This window comes from Gasterosteus aculeatus, chromosome 16 (assembly GCF_964276395.1).
Source record: "Gasterosteus aculeatus chromosome 16, fGasAcu3.hap1.1, whole genome shotgun sequence".
NCBI classification, from domain to species: domain Eukaryota; kingdom Metazoa; phylum Chordata; class Actinopteri; order Perciformes; family Gasterosteidae; genus Gasterosteus; species Gasterosteus aculeatus.
Genome location: NC_135704.1, coordinates 6626971 through 6648738, shown reverse-complemented (window position 1 = coordinate 6648738; position 21768 = coordinate 6626971). Strand labels below are relative to the sequence as shown.

Here is a 21768-nt window from a genome sequence, read left to right as displayed (position 1 = left end):
TCCCAGACTCCCTGCAAGAGACCCCCCTCCCCCCTTTTCTATGATAAACTGCAGACCCCCCCTCCCTTTTCCATCACTTTAAGTGCCTTCTTCTTTAACAGACGGCTCTGCCCGACCCACCCCACACCCGCCCACACGGTCCCTCCTAATCATTTCCTTCTCGTGCTTTGAATAGAAGAACCTGCAGCATCCAGAGAAAGAGAAGGCAGGAAGGACGGATGCTGTAGGGATGCTGGGCAAGAGAGGGAAGGATACATTTAAGAATGACCTCAACCGCACTTTAAGGGAACTTCTATTTAAGGAAGCCGAAGGAAAATGTACTGTAATTTCTTAGATCACATCAGCGACCATTCGAGGATTCCTTCCAGTGAGAACCACTAGGGTTATTGTGTCTCCCACTCAAAGGACGGGCTCGAGAGGGAGGGGAAGGAGTGGCAGCCGTTACACAGTAGAGGACGTGAGAAGGTTTTCGGAGGAGAATGGGCGGACTAAGCTGGTGTCTTACCACGGTCTTCAGTTGGGCAACATTTTTCTTCTACTGCATCTTCCCATTTCGGAAACAGAGGAAAGGCAAAAATAAGGTATTGATCATGATTAAGATTTGAATTACTGTTTGTTGGGAATATCTTAGTTTTTTTCTGTTCTTTGATATACAACGTTTAAGATTAGTGCACCTACATGTTGAACTTCAGTGATTTTCCTGATCGTTACAGAGGAACAAATGCTGCTTGTTGCTTGTTATAGAGCTACACTAATTCTGGTCAATTATTTTAGCCACGCTAGCTGTCGGAGTGGCTCCGGGGTCTAATGGGTATTTCTCCAGGGCCATCATTCAATCTCTTCATCATGGAAAAGTCTCAGTTTTACTTTACTTATGAGTATGTTAGCGTGATGACTTTAGTATTTAGCTCAAAGGGCAAATGTCTACAGCCTCATAATGCTGCTGACATGGCAAGAGACTCCACATAGGGGTGAAAGCCCCCAACCAACTCCGAAATGCATTATTTCATTCATTGGTTTTCTCTCTCCATGGTCGTTACTCCATATTGCAAAAAGGTTCCAACAGTTTGTCACAGATCGTAGATATTGTAGAAAAACTCCCAGTAATCCTTCTAATGAATCCTTGTGACATTCCGTATGATCAACTAAAATGTTGACCTAATGACCTGTAGCTTCTGACACAGGACGTGTGAAACAGTGGGATTAGGAGCGTCTGCATGCCTGTATCCCCAAATGCCCCAACATTTCCAACTGCAGTTGCCAAATGGAAACAAAAATGAATATTTAGGTGACGCTAGTTAAAGGCACAGAGGATGAGACAGGCTGGAGAGATAAGCGCATTAGGATGCACACACACACACACGCTCCAACACACAGACTAGGATATTACGTGTCTGACTTTTGCCTCTTTTCACTGCAGTAGGTTGGTTTCTTGCAAAAGCCTCCTCTGGTCCTGTTTCAGTACCCTCACCGTCACGGTGCGGCCGAATCCAGGGATGCAGATTCAGAGCACGGTCCTGTGCAGGCTGGTCTCACTTACTCGTGTTCATGGGTCAGTGTGTGGACGGCCCTTCCTCTCAGTGACACAGAGGAAAACGTGCACACACATGTGAGTGTTCTGCAAAGGGAGGGTCCGGGGTCTATTGTTTTCAACAGATGGGAGTCACGGGGTGTGCGTGCACGTCTGTGTGTGCAGGGCCTGCTAGCGTGTGTTCTTCCTCTGTCTGTCAACAAGTGAACTCCCCTTTCATCTCGCAGGTTCTAGGACGTCAGCCAAGATCACACCCCTCTGTTTACATGTTCACTCTCCTCTCATCTATCTGCGTTTATCAGAACTTTATCCGATTTTCCCCACCCCTTTACCTTGAACTTCCTCTTGTCCCGCTTTTTTATGTTTTGTCTGTTGACGTATTTTCTCAATATTGAATCCACTGTAACAGCATGTGGCGCTCTGCTGCCGCCCTGCTGTCTACCCGTCTTTTCTTGGTTCAATGACAGCAAACTGACACCGGTTAATCTCCTTAATTTTCTGCGTCTCGCTGTCCTCGCCGTCCTCGCCGTCCTCGGCGCTCTGGTTTACGAAAGAACACAGAAATGATCAAGGTCGCAGGGGCACTGAAACAAATCCTGCAATTGATCTGTTTAGTGTTTGAAAAGAATATAATACATTACGACGTCCTTCAACCACGCACACCCCCCCCTCCTCCCCCATTATCTCTGCGATGACTCCGGTATTCCGTAACTGTGCTACAAACAAGTGTTTGATTGTGGGGACAGTTTGTTCTGGGACCACCAGTGGGTGCTGCAGCTGCACTTGGTTGTTGTAATGTTGGGGAGGTTCACGGTCGGAAGTTTAGTTCCAAAATGACAACAACAAACAACTCCACAAACACTTCTTGTTGTATCAAATCATACGAGCTGTTTTTCTGTCCATTTAATTTTTCAACGGCGTCACATTATTTAGCCTACCATTTAGAAATCTAACATCCGATTTAATTTCTCTCATGCTATCTTTGTTGGCGGCGCAGTGAATTCTTACGCTATAAATAGCAGATATTCTGTTAAAAATAAACGATGCATCATGTACTTTTAGTCACACGAGAGTGTGTTGACAGTGTAAAAGTAGAACACAGTGTGCAATGTTCTGATGGTTCAGTTTTTATTTGAGCCCAACTAAGCCCTGCTGGACATCGCCAAAGCGCGAAGTCATTCAGTGACTATGTGCTGTGTTCCCAAATAGCCTCGAGCTGTTTGATACACTGTGTAAAGTTCAGTCTCATCAACCTCTTTACCACCGGCAGCAGCAACAGCAGACCGCTGTCTGAGCAAAAAAGCACTCGATGTTGCAACAAACATGCATGGAATAAGCGTGTGACCTATTTTTAACCCGCCCCTCAAAGAATCTGAATATATCAAATTCAGAACCGGAATCATAAAGCAGAATCTGAATTGTAATTGTTTAAAGCCAATAGACACTCAACAATTCCATACTGTGATTATACATCAGTCTTTTGCTGGTCAGCAACTGGCCATTTGTCCTTGTGTGCGCTGATTATTTTGGAATGCAACTAACACACATGTACATTTTGTTGTTTTGTTTTTGAAAAACTAAACTTTTGCCACTGTTGCTCTTCACTGAAGAAACTGAAGAAAGAAAACAAATGGAATAACGGGTGAACCAGATTCAAAAGTCACATTATTATTTTGCTGTATCTAACTTATGCACATGAATGTTGATGTGGGTTTGGAAAAGTCTTTTCTTTCCAACAGTAACTCATGAATATTTAAAGAAACTTTTCAGTGAATTTGATCACATCATTTGTTGTTGTGGTACGTTGTAAGAGAGATCCTCACTGGATTAATTGTGCGCCCTTTGTCTCAGTGTTGTAAATGTAATCCTCTCCTACCCAACAGTGTATCCCAATATTCTCTCTCTGCACAACGGGATTGGTTGACGCCTTTAGTAGCAGTGCGACAGCTTAGAAAAATCAGCAGTTGCTCCGTAAAAGTTTATTAATTAATCAATTGACAATAAAGGGTCCCTGATTTGTAAAGGCCTTTACACATATCATAATAGTATAACAGACTAACTCTGTTAACTGGGCATGCTTGATTAATATGAGAAAAGATGAAATACTGCATAGTTCTTGTATTTCCCAGACATTATTCCAGCTGGTGTCAGGGTGTGTTTTGGTTAAGTTCAAATGTTTTCTCCCTACCACTGTCTCCTTTGGCAAATTTGTTTCTGTAGGGGTGGGCCGCAGGAAATACCGGGGGGATTAATCCTCTATGCCATTGGCTGAGTGAGTGAGTTTGCAAGTGTCTGTATGTGGGTGGGTTTGTGTATTTATATAGTCTGAGAGAAATATGTAAGTGTGTGTGTGTGAGTGTGAGCGAGCAGAGGGAGACGTGTTCTTTGGCCAATGTTTGTGTATATGCGTATACGGTGAATTCGATAGTTTAAATGATGTGTTTATGTTTTCAGGAAGTAGTGGACCCGGGCCCCAAATTTCTGTCATGCATGAGAATCTTTGTGTGTTAGTCAGAAAATGATGGGTCTATGTGTGTTTACAGGTGCATGTAATGGTTACATTTGATAGGAGGTTTGCAGTATGTGTGTGTGTGTGTGTCTTAAATGAAGAATCCACACAAAGGGATGAAGAGCCACGCATGGGGCTCACATGGTCATTGATGAGCAGTGAGAACTTAATGAAGCAGCTCTGGCTTCCTGGCCCCTGTGTGCTCTTTCTCTGTAGTAAAGGATGAAGATGAAGGGGGGCGGGACTTTGTTTGAGGCCACTACACTGTCTATAGCAGATCCTCAGGAACTGTTTTTTTCTTTGAGAAGGGAAAATGTGTGTGTGAGGCCACTGGTGAGATTTAATTTGACAAAGGAGTGGTCAAAAGATAAGCCTGCTGAAATCCATTTTTTTATTCTCCTGATTCTCCAGCTAAAGAAAATACGAAAACGAACAATGAATTGATCCTGCTATTGTGTGTGCATCCAAAGCCTGATGAGTCTGATGTTTAAACTCATCGATGAGACATGTTTCCTCACCATGAACACACATACACTGCAGTTTTCTATGACTCAATCCCACATACACCATTCTGCTTTGGGAAATACACACTTTTAAACTTGAACATTAATGTATTAATGAGTGTGTTAATCCACAGCTGAAAATAGTCCCCAAGTAATGCGCAATTTTCTCTAGTTTGAGTGAAGTTTGCTAAAGAAAATGTTTTAGAGATCTTTTTTAGGAACAGAAATGAGTTGATCGAGTGGCACAAGGTGGACACATGGTGTTGTTGCTCTCATGGGGTTTGTTGATGATCCCAAAAATATACAAGCATGTAAGTCATCCTTAAATAACAAGGTGGAGTGAGTGGAAAAGATGCCTTATTTTGGTATCGATCATTTATTGGAATCTCACTCAGAGACTCACAACTGATCACTGACCCTGTCAGGAGAGATGCAATCTCAATACCAGCCTTTGTGGATTTCATAGATTGGGGTTTAGGTGCAAGAGATATGAAGTGTAAACAGGTGGCTGCAACCGACACTGTTACTGATACTATATTTGTTGCATTTTAGCCAGTGGAGAGATAGAGAGGCGGATAGATTTCTGGAAAATTGTTGGAAAAATAGAGCATGAAATAATATCAAACAGACGGTGTCTTCTGTGACGTCCAAACTCACAACGATTTAATATTTACGAGTTTCTGGATAACTGCCGGTGGACATGCAGAGGTCATGAAATATTAAAGGGGGCTCAATACAGAAATACACGGGTAAAACAAGAGGGAGGGAGGGGGAGGGGGAGTGCGGTCGATTCTGCGGGGGGCGAACAGGGAGGGGGTGGGATCAAGGAATGAATGAAATTAAAAGTGGTGAGAAGTAGAGGGGTAAACGGGGAGGGAGACATGCGACCAGAGCGAGTGAGAGAGGAGGAGCAAAAGAGATGGATAATAAGCGGCGCGCCCCCTCCCCCTTTGCTCCCGTGGCGAGGTGGGGGTAGCCTTAACCCCCCCCCCCCCCTCACCTCTAAAAAAAAAAAAAAAGGGCTTTGTGAAACTTCTCCCCGGCAGAAGGGGGAGAGAGAGATAGAGAGAGCGCAGAGGAGAGGAGAGGCAGTCAGGGTCCGGTTGAGAGGAGAAAGTCACACAAGTGAGGAAGAGGGAGAGAGAAGGAGCCCCGAGGTCAGAGCCAGTGTTTACGTCCGAGGGCAGTCGTGGCTGTGCAGCGTAGGGCAACTCTTCTCTTTGATGGATTACACTTAGGGAAGCCCACCGGTCTGTAGCAGCAGCAGCAGCAGCAGCATCCCTCCTGCCAGTCACCATGCCGTCTGTGTCTGTGAGCCTGCCAGCAGCTCTGGCTGGACCTGCGCGCACCTGGGTCTGTCTGTCCTGCATGTTCTGGGTGAGATAACCTCCCAACTTCTTTCTCTGAATCCGATTCCATTTTAAACACTGGAGTTGAATTGGTAACCTTGTTTGCGGACCGTGACCCGGCCAAGCACATGTAGTAACATGCAAACTTCACTTCGAGTAATTATATCGCAGCGGAATCAACATTATGAAGCAGTGTGAAAGGCAGTTGAGTGACAGCATCAGCTTGAGGATGCGCGTCAATGCTTCCGCTGTGATTGGCCGCCACGTCGAGGAAGGTTGCGGGATCATTTCGGTGTTGATACTTAAGCCCAGAACCATTGGGAGACCCTGATCAAATCAAGCTGGGGATCTGTTGGGTGGTCTGCTTGTCGGGGGTTGTGTTGAGGGTTGGGACCCCGGCAGTGGGGGGCCTTGGCATAGTGACACATTTAAATGAGGGAGAATGGGAGGGTGTGTGAAGCCGAGACAAACCGAAGTTCTTTTCTCCCCTGAGAAACATATTTCATATTCTTCCCCGCAGCACGGACTCGAAAATGTCTGCTCCGACACGGAGTGGAATTAAACGAGTCCCATGCTCCTCTTACCCCTCAGTCTCTCGTCCTCACCCTTCTCCCACTCCCTCTGTGTCCCGCTCTGTCTCGCTCTAGGTGGTTGAGAGACAGCTATTTTTTGCTTTCTCTTGTATAATTCAATCTGCCGCGCATTCCCGCTCACAGTGAGGGGCTGTTTGTGCTCTCGTGTGCCCTCTAAGCCCTGAAGTGGTCAGTGAAGAACTGTGCTCATGTGTGTGTCCACGCTAAAAGCATTGTGACCGCGGTCCCGACATTTGTCTTCAAACACAGAGAGAGCTTTTCCTAATTTGTGCTGATATGAAAGAACATTCCTGGCTCAAATACACAACATACAACGCTGCTCTCCTCTTTTTTTGGGGGGACTGAATGGAGGATGAAAGAGGAGAATGCTTGAATAGACCATTGAGATCCATCCTTTCCCCATTCTGCAGTGGTCCTTTGGGACATGACTGCACACCACAGACTGAGCTGCAGTCCTTTGCGAGGAGACTGGATAATCTTACAGGGCTCTTCATCAGTTAATTACCGTTCTTTCTTTCGAGGAGGGTAGGCGAGGTGAAAGGGGGGGAAGAGATGGGGGGGGGGTGGGTCTCGTAAAAGAATCTCAAAGCCCCCCAGCTAAGCTCCGGGTCACTGATTGACTGCGTTAGAGCACTGTATGACAAAGCGAGCTCACTCAAGGGGGCGGGGTTCGATCGGAGCCCGGGCATTATTAGCAGATCTATGTTTGGCCCTAAAGCGGCCCTTATTTGGGCACACCTTATTCCAACTGATTGGAATAAAGCTTACTGTTAACCTTAACTCTAACCCCAATCAAAACATGAACCTTTTTTCATGACCCTTAAGTGATTTATCAAGATCAAAATCTGAAAAAATGGCAGAGTTCATCACAGTTCTTCTTCTTTGTAAGGATGAAGTGCTGTACTTCAGTCTAGACTGTTCAGGTTGTGGAGCATTGACACAGACATTCCCCGTGGGCAGATGGGAAAGTGAGTACATCTGCAAAAGCTGTTATGAGGCAAAAAAGAAGCAGAAGAGATGGGTAGAAAATAAAATGAGCATTTCAGAGCGAGTGAGTACGTGCAGACGCAGGAAACTGGACAAGACAAGATCTGTTCCTCAGCACGGCCTCACACGGAAGGTTTCCTCTTGTCAGAGCGGGCCGGTCCTGGATGGCAGGAGTTATTTCCAGCGCCAAAGCAGAAAGTGAAAGCTCAGGGAAATATGGGAAATGACGGGAACAATTTGAAGGACAAAAGGAAATGAACAGAAGATGCTCTGTGCAAAACCAAGGCCATGAAAGAAGACCTTCGGAAGAGTGCCCAACACTCTGCCAAACGCTGAATAATTGATGAAAAAGGTTTTTTAGGGAGAGTTTTATCAGGTTTCTCTAAAAGGGACGCCAACACAATCAAATGTCCTCTACCTGCCTGTGAAACTCTGGAAGGGGATGCGAATCCTGTTGACATTCAAAAATGGCCGGTTGTGAATGCGTTGCCTTATTATGGGTTTTGCAGCAAAGAGGTGTGATGGAAATGATGTGTGCCAGGCAGTCGCAAAGAAGCCGTAGAGCAAGACAGGTGCAACTCATTGAAAAGGTGTTGTTGTAGGAAGCGCTGCCTCACAAACATTGACCCATGACTGCAGAGTTTTCAGGGTTCAAACAACTCCTTCTGGATGATCGATATCCATTACCGTATGCTCCGTGCTCCTAGCTTCAGCGTCTCAAAAAGATCGTTCTGGGAAACGGTGTCGTCTAAGGAATGTTAGGTCATTGGTCTTTAGCGGTCTTTAGTTGTCTTGACTTGACTTGAATACAGACGAGCCCTAAACCTGTGTTTGCTGGTTCAAAGTGACTCGGACCACTAGAGTAACTTCTGCCTCTGAAAGCAGGACAGCAATGGATCATGTCTGAACTCTCGGTCCATTCTTTTGATTAAAAATAGTCTCCTTCTCCACCCTGTCCTTTGTCTCTTTCTCCTGTGCTGGTTTGACACACGCAAACACAACTCTTGTGTTCACAAGATTACCTCTGATTTTTGTTAAACAAAAGTTCCACACTGGGGCCCCTTTTTGAAATATGGCAACAATTCTGTAATGTAACATCTGGGATTACGCTGCCCCAACGTTTTTCACTATAATGGATTTGCCATGCCGTTGTTTTCTGTCTTGACTTTCATCTTGTTGTTTACAATCGCGGCGAGTTTGCATTTGCAATGAGACTCGTGCTGTTTCATCTTCTGGTCCTACGTTGATAAAATCCTGAAAACCAAAAAGGGAAAATTAACCTTTGCTCAGTTGATTTATGAGAGTTGTTGAGCTTTGTGTAACACTTCCCACCCGCCTTTTTTGTTCCATAAGAGACCCCCAGCTTTATGCATGCTTCACTGGGCGCATTGGCCCCGAACCTCCCATGGCCTGCTGACTTTAGCCAGTGGGAAGTCTGGCATCCAGTTATTTCACTGGGTTTTAGTTATCCCAATTTCCGCCCGGTAATCCAGAACTATTGATTTATAAACCACTGTTAAGTAAGTTTATCAGTTTTACTGGTAGTAGTAAAATGGGATGTAGTGATGGTTTAGTGTTCTGTATTTTTTCACCATTAAAGCAGTAGTGTCTGTTCTGACATTTAGCACTTGTCATCATCTCTTACATCACACAAGTCTTTTGTTATTTTAATCTCACATCCCTGGGTTTTAATCTTGGCCCCCCAGAAAGAAGTTGGTCAGTACTTTGTTTTTGCCTTTTGTCGACTAATTTCCATCCCAGCCTTTGATTCTATCTGAGGTGGAACACAACATTATGACAACATGTTATATTCAGATCAGCAGTAATAAATAAAGTCATAGCCGTCAGAATAAACTGCACATTACCTTTGAGGCTCAACAAGTCGTATGATGTCATCATTTTGTACAGACAAGTTGTTGCATTTTTGTTACGTTGAGTTGGCCGGCTGTCAATGAGTTTTTTTGGCTTTCAGCAGTAGAATTAACTAAAATAACACTGAAATCTTGTTGGGTTGAATTGCATTCATTTTCATTATTAACTTTTCACCATAGGTCAAAATGTGGAAGAGACGAAACCACATAATTAAGTTATATTTCACATTTTTGGTCCTGAAATTACAGCTATTGCAGCATCTTTGCCCGATGGTGGTGCTTTACACTTTTAATTTTGATTACATTTTTTGGGAAATTAGCAATGTTTGTATTTTAAAATCTTTTCAGGCTGAAGATGATAAAAACATGTTTTACAACATATTTTGTCTACCTACGTATGTTCATAGCTGTACTTACACTTGTCCTCTTGGGAAAACATGTATACATGTGACTTTTCTGAAGGAAATACCTGCTAGAGCCTTGTGATGGAAGGTCAACAGTCACATTTAGAAGTGAAACACCAGTGGGGACTTTGCTCTAGACTGCTGGAGGTGTTGTGAACAAGTAATGGTTAAGTTTGGACAGCTGAGGGGAAGGTCAGTGTGGGACGTGGCTCCCTCAAATACCAGAACGAAACAAAGAAATCCACCAGCAGTTTGTTGGCCAGTGACACATTGACTTTGCAAGCATCATTTGTGTTTTGCTCAAAGTACGTTAGTTGTCTTAGACAGTCTTAGCCAGACAACATTAATTATCCTAATCCCAAAAGTGAAACCATGTCTGAGGTCAAATAGTCATTCTGCGTATTTTCTCAACCACTACTTTTCTTCACCTCTATAGAAAACTTCAAGAGATCTACAAAAGATAAGCAGGAGAATTCAAAAGGATTCTATTGTATGTTGGAAAATCCAACATACAATCCAACAATTAGTAGAATGACAAACTCAAGTCAATTCAACTAGGAATTCCTCTACTAAATAGTGACACCATCCTGATGGATTTCTTCAATTTATCCATAATGTTCAATTAAACAGCCACGGTGAATGATATTGCCCCAAGGAATTGTTTGATGGCATTATCTCCTTTTCTCTAGTGAAGGATGGTACAGTTCTTGCTGCGCTAAAGAGACGTGGTAGAACGCAGCGAAGCCCCTTTCTCTTTGACCAGTCTGTCTTTAAAGGTTCGATATCTTCCTTTATCAACCCAATGTAAGCCGCCTTCTATGGCCATGCTTCACATCTCGTTTGTTCAACACAGTTATTATGAGCCAAAAGATTCTTTACTCGTAACGTGGACTCGAGCGTTGTGCTTCAATGCCAGAGCAGAACACGGCGTCCAAGATAAACCGCTGAACGTATTTTAACAAGACTCGCCGATCGATTCCAGGAAACGCGTCACCTCATGAAGGCTGATAGCATTTGTGAGAATGAATGTCCGTCGGAGAGTAAGAGCGAGGAGCTTTCTCCATCTACCAGTATTCATGTCTCGACCAGGCCAACTGCACAGTCGGGATTGTTTGAGGAGATTGAGATCTTTCTTAGTTCTCTAATGTGTCCGTCGAGGGCTCTCATCAAAGAGGCCCACGGAACTTGTTAGCCATGATAACCTCTAACTCTGGATGTGATCTGAGACCTCCCACGGATACCTATGCATTCAAGTGTAAGGCCAAACAATGCTCATTGGAAGTGGCGCTGACGGCGTCGTGCTGCGCTGCCTGTGCATTTCTCCAAAGGGATTGTGATTTATATTTGAGGGCTTTAACATTCTTCCAATTTTTTACTCATTAAGCGACTCAGTTTGTAGTGTTCTCAGTGCCACTCAGGAAATTATCATGAGAACAAAATGCCTCAAAGAACGTGTCATCCCGATTTTTCCTTGAGAACAATTTGGTTGGTGGTTAAAGTTTCAACAGATGTCTCAGTCCCTGCTAATCCGTCACGATATGGAACACGGTTTTCCGTTGGCGGTCTCCTCCTGGGATGAACTTTGTTCATGATTAAACCCGTTTATCCCACTAAATCAATGTTGTTGGCAAAGGCCACCGGCCTGTTTTTATTTGGGACTGGTATCCATCTTTGTTCCACATGTGTGACTTATTTTCACGGGCTGCTCGTTTTGCATGGCTGTGAGAGAAAGTTGAGAGCTTTGCTTTTAAAACAGAAAGCTTTTCTCTAACTATTTAGAGATTTCCATTGAAAACTATTGAAACAGGATCTTTATGAGTTGCATACCGGCGATTTGAAGTGAGATTTCAGCATGCATACCTGAACACCGGCCAGGAAATCATAATCTAATTTCAACAGTCATAGATAATTGTATTTTACGCTCGCAGTGAACAGATTACTTGGAAACACCAAATACAAAACAACAGTCTACAAATCAGAAAAAGAGAAGGTATCCAACTGTAAAAAAGAAGAAATGAATAGATAGAAAAGCTGACAATATAAAAAATAAGTAAAGCAAGACGTATCAACAACTTAAATCTCAATATTTTCTGCAATACGTCATTAAATAAAAGTGTAAGGATGATTTTTACTTCTAGCCATTTAAATGCACTTTCTTTGAATAATGTAGTCTCATGAGACGTGTGTGTTGTGTAGGTTTCTGGAGCTAGAGAAGCAAACGCTGTATACCAGAATAAATCATCCCCATCTCGTATCTCAAATACGATCACGCCTGACTTTGGAAGTTTTTAGTTTGTTTTGGTGCAATACCATTTTGATTTATCTACTTTGTTTACTTTTTAATTTACGTTTTCCGAGGTGTCTGAGGGGCTTTGGCTGATAAATTCCCCTCATAAAACCACAGACTTTTATTTGCCTGGGTTCATTTAAAGGTTCAGCATGTAGCATTCAGGGGGATTTATCAGCAGATGTCGAATATATTTTTCCTAACTTTCAATGGTATATAATCACCTGTGGCTAAAAATGGTGTTATCTTAGCTTAGAATGATCCATTTCTATCTACATAGGGAGCGTTTCATCTTTACAGACTCCACCGTGGTGCACCGTCGTGTTGCTACAGCGGAAACAAACCAAACACTGGCTCACATCTTTACCTTAAGGCCACAGTAGTTCTTCATCACACCTTTTTAAATACCTACGATTTAATAATGCAAGGAGACCCTGCAATTACAAATTCCAATGTGATTAAACCTCGTTCTTATTTATAATAAATCAGCCGTCTTGTTTTTTTTGCTATTGAACTAAGACAGAATTAATCAAGAGTTGACGGCATGTTGGCAGCTCTGCGTGGCGTAGCAGGGCTTTTATAATAACATTACCTAATGATATTATTACCTTTCAGATTGTTTTAGCAGATGTAATGTTTACATGCTCACCATATTGAACAATGAGCTCGTTTGAAAAATATTTACAGCGGCAATGAACCAAGGAGAATTAGGGTTATTTCCTCATATTACAACATGTTACAACATATTTTACCATTACATGCATCTCACAACTCAGATCAGATGTATTTTTGCAACCAGAGGACTTGCCCCCTGATGGCTATTGCAGACAATGCAGCTTCATGACACGTCTTCCTTGTTTTGACACGTCTTCACTTATCAGAATAGGAGGTTTCTTCCTGGTTATTATACTAACATTTGCTTGTTAAATGCATGTCCTGAGCGTGGCGCCTGTAGCGTTGATGGGGGGGGCGTGTCCGTTGGAGCGGACCGTTTATTTATAGTTAATGTGCAGCATGTCCAAATTGCACCAAATCTAGAAATGGTATGTATTATTACACATAGTTACATTCAAACCAACGCTTAATTTGGTTTAATCTGCATTAAAATATAGAAACATCTTCACTATAAAACACACGCAATGTGTTCCTCCCAGTGATGCTGATGGTCTGTGAAGAAGGAGGGAGTTTTATCCTCCCCTTCCACCTCTTGGATGACTGAGTAATTTCCTCCCTGGGATCCACCTCACTGAGATGAAATACATGTAGAGAGTGGTTAGAGATGGGGGAGCGAAGGCGGGGAGGAGAGACTGGAATGCCTGGGGTGCATTTTTCCCCCAAATGAAAAGCAGCTGACCGTTCATTGTAAGGCCGCTTGGTTAGCGGGAAGCAGAGAGCAGAAGAAAAGGGAGGAAGTAAATGTTGAAAAAGGAAAAAGAAAGCTCTCTTCTCTGGTATTTAGTGGTGAATTGTTGCCTGTCGCACTTGTTCTGTAGTGGGCTGCGTACAATTAGGGGATTCACAGACACGTCCTCCTTCAACTGAATGTATTGGAACTTGTCATTCAGGAGAAGCTGGATAGAAAAGCCTTAATTGGAACCAGGCTTATTCTGCGTTGAGTCATTTTGATCCGCCATTTGTTTGTTAGGGAGTTAATCATTGACATGCATCTCACACACTACACAACATCTAGGAATAATATACTCCAAGAGGCTTTAACTGTCACTAGTGTGATTCTAGCGGATAGGAAGTGAAACGTTCTGTGGTGCTAACTCAATCTCAGCGGGGTCAATCCATGAAAATTATGTATTCTGATGTATGAATTTGAGTGGGATAGAAGTAGATCAAAGCTGCTATTTTTCCTCAAAAAATGTTTTGTTCAAATTGTTGTACATTGTCAGTACAGCCTGAGAGCAGTAAATGAGCACAATGCTCTGACACTAAAAAAGATCTAATGAATAAATAATCTGGTATCTGTCCCGTAACAGGACTTTGTGGGGGGCGGGGGGGCGTATAAGGGGATCAGCGCAAACTGGTAGCATATTCTTTTGTGTTTGTGCAAACAAAGCCGCTGTTGAATCCTTCTTTCCTGGTTTCTCACACTCATAACTCTATCTTGTCGTTTCTTCACTCAGTCACTTCATTGTATAACAAATGACTCGTAGGTTTTACTTCTCACGCATTTGATTTCAGGGTTGCGAGTTTTTGTGGTTTTGTGGGATACTTTTGTGTTGGAGCTTGTTTCTGATATAGTGTGTCAATTTACATGGAGTAACTATTCATCCAGGAAAACGCCCTCCCTTTATTAGTGATAAAAAATGACACAGGACCAAGACAATGTGCAACTGATACCCGGGTGAGTGAGCCAACATTTGATTTTCACATTTAGTTTTGTGTCACAAGCCGTGTGTCTCTTATTTGCTCGTGTGGTACCTTATTAGATGACATTAGATGGAGAAATCTCCTGTGAATGACGCTCGACGACGGGATCTAATAAAATAAGCTACTGAGCATTGTGTTATGGGAACTATGGGATCCCACGTTTTTTGGGACTAATTCAGGATATTTCAGCCTTTTTATTTTGGCTTTTTATTCTTGTAATCAACAACGTTTTGGTTGGAATTGTGATAGTGAATCCCTAGAAAACAGCTTACATTATGTACAGACACAGAATAAACTTTACAATCGGAGGTATTTTAGCCCAAAACGCAGAGCAGCACCAGCTTGTGGCCTCTGTTATCTGACTGAATCCCCTTCTCCGGGAGTCTTCCTGTCAGCTGTGTGTGTGTGTGTGTGTGTGTGTGTGTGTGTGTGTGTGCACCAAGCTGCTCTCGAACTGGATCACAGTGCACAGTCAAAGGAAGCGCTGCCGATCACATTGTAAGGATTTCTGTCATTTCCTTGTTGAAAGTGACAACCTCTCTGTGTCTTTCTGATACACCTTCAGTGTAAACTCTGTTTGGGTTCTTCACGAGGTAAGGGAGCCAGAGGGAGGATGTTAAGGGTGCGTGTATGTGTCTGTGGGGCATTGAGGCAAAGGTGGATGAACACGAGAGGGGGAGGCTGGGTTGGACCTACAGCTGCAGTCTTTTGCTAGATGGCTGCTTTTAATAATAACAGACTCTTCCTGCACTGTGATATTATTCACCTTTTTTAGGTTTATTTATTTTCATTTATTGTGCAAACAAAGTAAACTCTAACTCTAGGCCTGGCCAGGGTGAATAGGAAGGAGGTCAGGCAGAGGGGAGGAAGGGATGTGGAGATGGGTCAAAGGTCAGTGGACTCCTACTTGTGGCCAGAATAGAATAGTCGCCTTGTGAGGAGGGCAAATGCACAGTGGGAAGCGGTTAGGACAAAACATGAGAAGAAGGCTGGGAAGTCTCCTTGGGAAACAACAACAAACACTCAAATTGATTTTTACACATTCATTGAGTCGGCGATCGTCCCGTACACACACACAGTCACAGATGGGGACATGTGGTGGTCACCCCTGTGCGTCCTGTTAAAATGTCCATCCATGCATATGGTGTCCCATATGAGAGACGGCGGCGCGCTAACTCTCCGATTAACCCAGTCGACTGGAGAGGTCTCGTTTAGTCAGGACAAACAATAGCCTCTTATTGGTGGGGGCGGTGGTGCAGTGGCGTCCTGCGCGTTTGTGTTTATGCCTTTCAATGACTTCATTCAGACTGTAGGAAATCACTGGGACACAGACGGGGAGGCCAGACGGCTCGTACTCGTGTGTCTCGTCTGAATGGAAGGCTAACAGACAGACACTCGAGCGACTAATGACGGTCTGTCCATCCAGCCGCCTGTCAGTGCTGCGGCCTGTCTGACTCTGAGCCGCTCTCCGACCCACACCACCAATTAAAGTGTCCAAGTTCTGACGTTTCTTCTCCAACTAACCAAGCTGAAAAACGTAAAACATATTATATAAAAAAATGTAATTGTAAATAAGATTATGGATAAAAAAAAGTAAATCTAGTAGATCTAAAAGTATCTGACCAAAAAAGACAATGAAATTGGCATTAAATAGATGTGAGGCTTTGTTGTTGTTGTTGTCTATAATGTCCAATGCTTTAGACTCTGCACATGCATGTCAGGGAGTGAGCATGTGCACTGAGCACATGCAAACACAGTTCCATGTGTACATGAGGTAATACTTGGAGGGCTGAAGGTGAATGCCGGTGTAATCAGAATAGAAATCAGTGTGTGTGTCTATAGAAGTCTCTGCAGGTAATAGTTTTTGACTTCAGAATTTGAGGAGAAAAACAGCCTCTCCGTTATCTTATCCAGCTGGAATGTCCGTCACAGCAGAGAGTCTGGAGGGATTTATCTCCATAATATAACATTACCCAACGCGCGCTGAGCTGCTCAGTGTAAACGCTTCCATTCTAAAACCTATCCATTATCTGAACTTTGTAACTCAGCATTTTGATAAATACCCCCTTTCAGGGACCTTACTTGAACAATGAGTTTCATGTCATCGTCAAGCAGTAGGTGCTTTCTTTCACACTGCTGTGTGTGTTGCAGTTACATACATTATAAGGAATTGTCTTTCGGTGGAATCTCATCTGATTAAATAATATAATAACATATCCCGAAATACACTTACAATACAGTCCAGTCATAAGCTGATCCAAACATTAAGCTCCATTAACCCAGAATACAAAAGTATCAATCAGCTCAGGGCAGAATTTTCTCTGTATAACGATGGTGGAGAATAATTTGTGACGGAACCCAAATATTAGTGCAAATAAATTGTACTTCCTGTATCTCCCTGGCAGACAATGAGTACATGTAATGTTGTCTATGTATTGAGTGACTCCCCAGAAAACATGTTGGGCAATAACTTGTGAAAGAGGATTTGCATTGGCAAAGACATTCACGAACTTAATAAATGAAGTTGTAACTTGGCAACGTTGTGTTTTCAGCGTGTTTCTTTTCCCCCAAGTGGCCAAACTAATTAAATAACTCCGCCAAAGAGATGGGATTGGTCTGGCTGGACTATCAAAAGTAGAGGTCGGGGCTGAAACTAAGGTAGGGCCTTTTAGCACCTCCCTTGAAGGTTCCTAGAATTCCTGTGAAATTAAAAATGACGGGGCAAAAATGCCTCTGATAATTAGAAGAAACCCTGCAGCCAACTGTAGACGGAACCAACACAAACACACACCACTGTGTTGATAAAACATACGCAACACTGCATTTTTAAATATACTTGTTGGATGATCTTTATCCTCTTAAGGGCCTTTTTAGCCGTGGGTGTAAAAGAAAAAGATGTAGAGTGACAGTGGGTTATTTAAAACATCGCTGGCCATGTTCTCATGTATGTGTGTGTATTTGTATGCTTTGATGTCAAAGTGTGTACATCTATGTGCATGTGTGTGTGTGTGTGTGTGTGGCTGCACTTTCTGCACGAGCGTGCCCGTTTTGCCTGTGCGTGCTAATGAGTGTGAGGCAGGAGATTATGCGTGTGTCTCTAAGGGAACAGGGACTGTTCCCAGGAGCTGCAGTGCCAGAGCTGAGGGGGGTATGTGTACACCCTGACCCCAGCTTTCGGGGGTCCCGGTTGCCTGTCTGAAACCATTTCCCTTCTTTGTCGCCCATTAGAGAGACCAAAGTGTGACGCGCATGTGAACGGCCGAGTCCATTTGCATGGGTCCCGCAACACGCTGAAACAGAAAATAATCAGCGAGAGCCGCGTCTCTGGATGAGCTGGCAGGGCTGCCTTTAACTCTCTAATTCTGGGTCTCCCCCCCCACACACCTCTCCCCGTTACCGATGTCTCCCCAAGCGACTCCCAATATACTCCAGCCATCCCCCCCAAACAAACAAACTCTGAGCGCCGCGTGCATTGCTAATGATGGGAAACAATTATGGGCTCACAAAAGGGAGTGTCCCGCCCGCTTGGTGCAGTATTTACATAGTAGTTTGAGGTTAAACGCGCGGAGCCCGGGTTTCTGGTTGGTGCAAGAGGACTTACATAGACAGGCCGGCTGAAGAGATCTTTCTTTTGTCTTGCTTTGTAAAGAACGATGTTGGAAGTTAAACCCTTAAAGTAGAGTGAATTTCAATTAGGGTATCCTCGTGCACAATATACCCCTCAGACCTTGTTTCACCCATTCTACCCCCGGAAACAACCGGTGTCCGCGGTGGATTTGAAATAAAAATAATTATAAGTAAAGTGCATAATCTTCACATTCGAATTTTTCTGATGTTTTCTGCCCATTTCTTCGAAAATCTGTATCGTATATATTATTTCCCTCTGAAATATAACAGAGTAGAAGTAGAATCCGCATCGCTCACAAAAAAATGAATCACTTGTGTGAGCGAGTATTTAGAATTTTAAACATCTTTAGCTGTTGAACTCTTATTAATGACTATTGTGTAGACAAAAGAACTTCTCAGGTATCTCTTCAGTTTACAAAATCGACACGGTTTCATAAGGGACAATAAAAAAAACGTGCAGTTCGTGTCTTTTCTCCAATTATATACATGGCAGTTGCATCCAAAACAGATGATTTCAAATGCCGACTGAAACTCCCTTTCCTGGCTACTTGATGACTGTTTTGGGCAACTAAGAAGGTGGTAGAGAGTAGACACTTTGACGAAAGCGATATAAAGAAGGTGTTTCTCTGACTCTTGCGGCCGGGTCATATTCTTTCTGCTCATAGCATTGAGTCCTTTTATATTGACAGTAGATCCATGAACTGGTCCACACGTGTCATTCCAGAGGTATCGATTCCTGAAAAGTGGTGACTTTTTGACAGAAATGTCCCTCCCTAAAAGACAGAAATTCGGACTGACAGACACACACAGGTCCAAAATCACATTACACACTCAACAGTACCGTTAAACCCACTTATCACCCCATTTCCAATCCCCTGAAATCCATTTCCAGATTCCCAACCCAGCAGGTGCCAGCTGGAGCCTTGGCATGGCGGCGCCTTGGATAACGCTGTGCGTGGATGCCAGGCAAAGACTTCCAGCCCTCCCCAGGAAAGCCCCCTTGCCAACATGGCGCGTCCCGCTCAGCCATGGTCATTGTTTCAGCCTAACTAGATTAAGCTAATCGTGTTATGTGGCGGTGAGGCGTAGCCGGGGGACGGAATGATGGGTCGGCTGTGCTGCTGTTGCCATGTGGCTCAGAAATACAAACACTGAACCGTCAAATAGAGTTTGATAGACACCAGAGGCAATATTGGTCTGTTTACTTTCATAAACAACCAAATGAGCTCCCGAATTGTGGAGAACCACAGATTGGGAGAATATGTGATGCACTCATACAGTATGTTATTCAGAGCTCCGCCTGCAGATTCGGAATGCTTTTCAAACGTTTGACAGATTTCTGTCCACTTAAATTTACTGAGATTTTTGTTTCTTTCATGAAGGACAATTATTTAAGCTGACTTTTTCTCGAGTGATATTTTTAGTTTTTCTGTCATCTGTGCCACAACACTGGGAAGGCTTCCATGATCCCCAGCTGTCAAATTCCAATGGCTTTGGTGATCATTTAATTGTTCATGTCGTGCCATACTAAGATAATTATGTTTTTTTGTCCATCGCTTTATTTGAGGGCCAAATGCCTGGAAAAACAATTACATTCCTAAACATAAGCCAGCCATTTTAATAATCCAATATTAGCATGGAGTGCCCGAGAAAAACAGTCAGCTGCTAAAGTGACTGTTTTTCAGTGCGTTGCATTTAGCTGGGAACTTCTTTATTATTTTATTCCTTGTTTCAGGTCACATCTTTCCTCTAGTTATTATTATTGTTTATCTTCAGAAAATTCCATTCTGAAAATAAAAGAACTGTGACTGCAGGTGCATATTTACTACTGCCAGTGAAAGACTGAGTTGCATCATGGGAAGTGTGGGAGCCAATGTTTCGGAGCTTAAAAGTCTGGATATCTTTTTTATATATGAAGGCTATGTATTAACTGGATCCTGCCCTGCCTGGAAATTGGACATTATGGGAAACAGATGGGGCTTTTCTTTTGCTCAGTCAGTTCCTTCTGGTAATAACAGAGGACAGCCAGTGAATTGAGGAGTGAGGGAAGCCCAACAGATACTCAGTCTGGTTTATCATTCAAGTGTTAGGTCTGCACTGTGATTGCACACCCCAGCCCACTTTTCCAACACGTTGCCCTTTAGAATGAAGGAGTAGAGAAAAAAAGGTGTCGTTAGTGGTTTAAATAAATAATGTTAATATACTGGGGTTCTTAGTCTGGGAATTCTTGCAACACAGGATTTTCCTTGCTGTGCTTTGGTATATTTCGTGTCCTAATGAAAAAGCCTGTGAGTACTCTCCCGATAGGCCCACCGCACGGCGACTTTTACTCCTGTCCAGCACACACACACACACACACACACACACCCCATATGGAAGCCTCACGGCTGGACGCTGAACTGGTACATCCTGCTTGGAAACATCCACATAACTTCATTTTTATCTCTTAATAAAAAATATTTACTTTAAGGGGGGTATGAAATGTATTGTGAGTCTCCATAATGTTACCTGTGTCTTCTGGTGATATTACTGCATTCTCTTTAACTGTCACGGTCGAGCCAAAGGCCAAAAAATCTCAGTCAGTGTTGTACTTGCCTTTGTCTAATTAACCCTGACTCTGTTAACTGGTTTACAATGAAGTACTTTATAACTACAGTATTGCAATGTTGCAAAGTCGTGTGTGGCTTACAGGGGCATTAATTGGGGCGGAACTTCCAAGTATAACACGAGCTGAACAAAAACCGCGCAGAAAAGATACCGCACGGTCAGCGATGGGACGAGGGACAAACAGAAACGCGATGCCGGTCACTCGTAAAGACACGGGGGGACAAAGCTTGACGTTCCTGATTGCTCTCTAGCATCCCTGAATGCCGTGTTTTCAAACCCTCCAGGAAAAAGACTGTTGGAGGGAGGAAAGTGGGTCTAGAGGAAAGACAGCCGGCTGCAGACAGACATAGAGGGAAGTTTAGTGGGGTGAGAAGCTCCGGCAGGGAGTTACGTAACACACCTGCAAGGAGGGAAATGAGATGACAGGAAAAAGATGGACAGGAAGGAAATAGGAGGGTGACAGACTGAAAGGGAAACAGCAGATTAGTGAACAGACAGACACTGGCCTTACTTTTATTACATCTCATTTTTGTTCTGCCAATTCAAGTTCTTACAACCTCCTTTTTGGGTAAATTAAAAAGGACCGTATGAGCATTTAACGTTAAGTGTCACGTCTGAGATGAATGTGAGAACGAATGTATCTGTAACATTGGCAAATATTTGTATTCCTACTGCGAATGTCTTTCTTGCCATACACCTTTTAAAAAAGGTCCAAAACGACTCAACCTACCTGGAGCCATTGAGGTCCAACGCTGACATTCCACCTCTTTTGTTGTTGCTTGTTTATGTGCAGCCGGAGGAGTTGGAGGCCCTTCATTCCCATACGTTCCGGGTGAAGACTTTCAAGAAGGCCAAGCACTGCGGCGCCTGTCAACAGACCATCAGCCAAGACGGACTCATCTGCCGAGGTCAGTCCCCTGTGTCCCGAAACTCTGATTTACAGATGTACTCTAGGACACGGGGACGTCACAGCTGGGTGTCCGGGGATTATGGGGGCCAGGCAGTGCCCGATCAGAGGGGAAACAGGGGAAACATTCTACCAGAAAGGATGGTAAAAGACTGCATTCTCTCTACTGACCAGCAGAGGACGACTCCTGTGATTGCAAAAACAATTGTCAGAC

At 43.6% G+C, this 21768-nt stretch overlaps 1 protein-coding gene across 28 annotated transcripts in view; it reads left to right on the top strand.

Annotated features, from left to right (window-relative positions):
* tns1b (tensin 1b) overlaps nucleotides 1–21768 on the top strand; it is a 136375-nt gene that overhangs the window by 14604 nt on the left and 100003 nt on the right. For 19 of the 28 annotated variants that reach the window (XM_078090097.1, XM_078090118.1, XM_078090115.1 and 16 more), the window contains exon 2: nucleotides 21441–21555. In XM_078090097.1, the coding sequence (XP_077946223.1) occupies nucleotides 21441–21555 (115 nt within the window). Of the gene's footprint in view, nucleotides 1–122; nucleotides 582–5421; nucleotides 5921–21440; nucleotides 21556–21768 lie in introns of those variants that run through there. The other 9 variants (XM_078090107.1, XM_078090103.1, XM_078090111.1 and 6 more) reach the window with 2 other exon arrangements.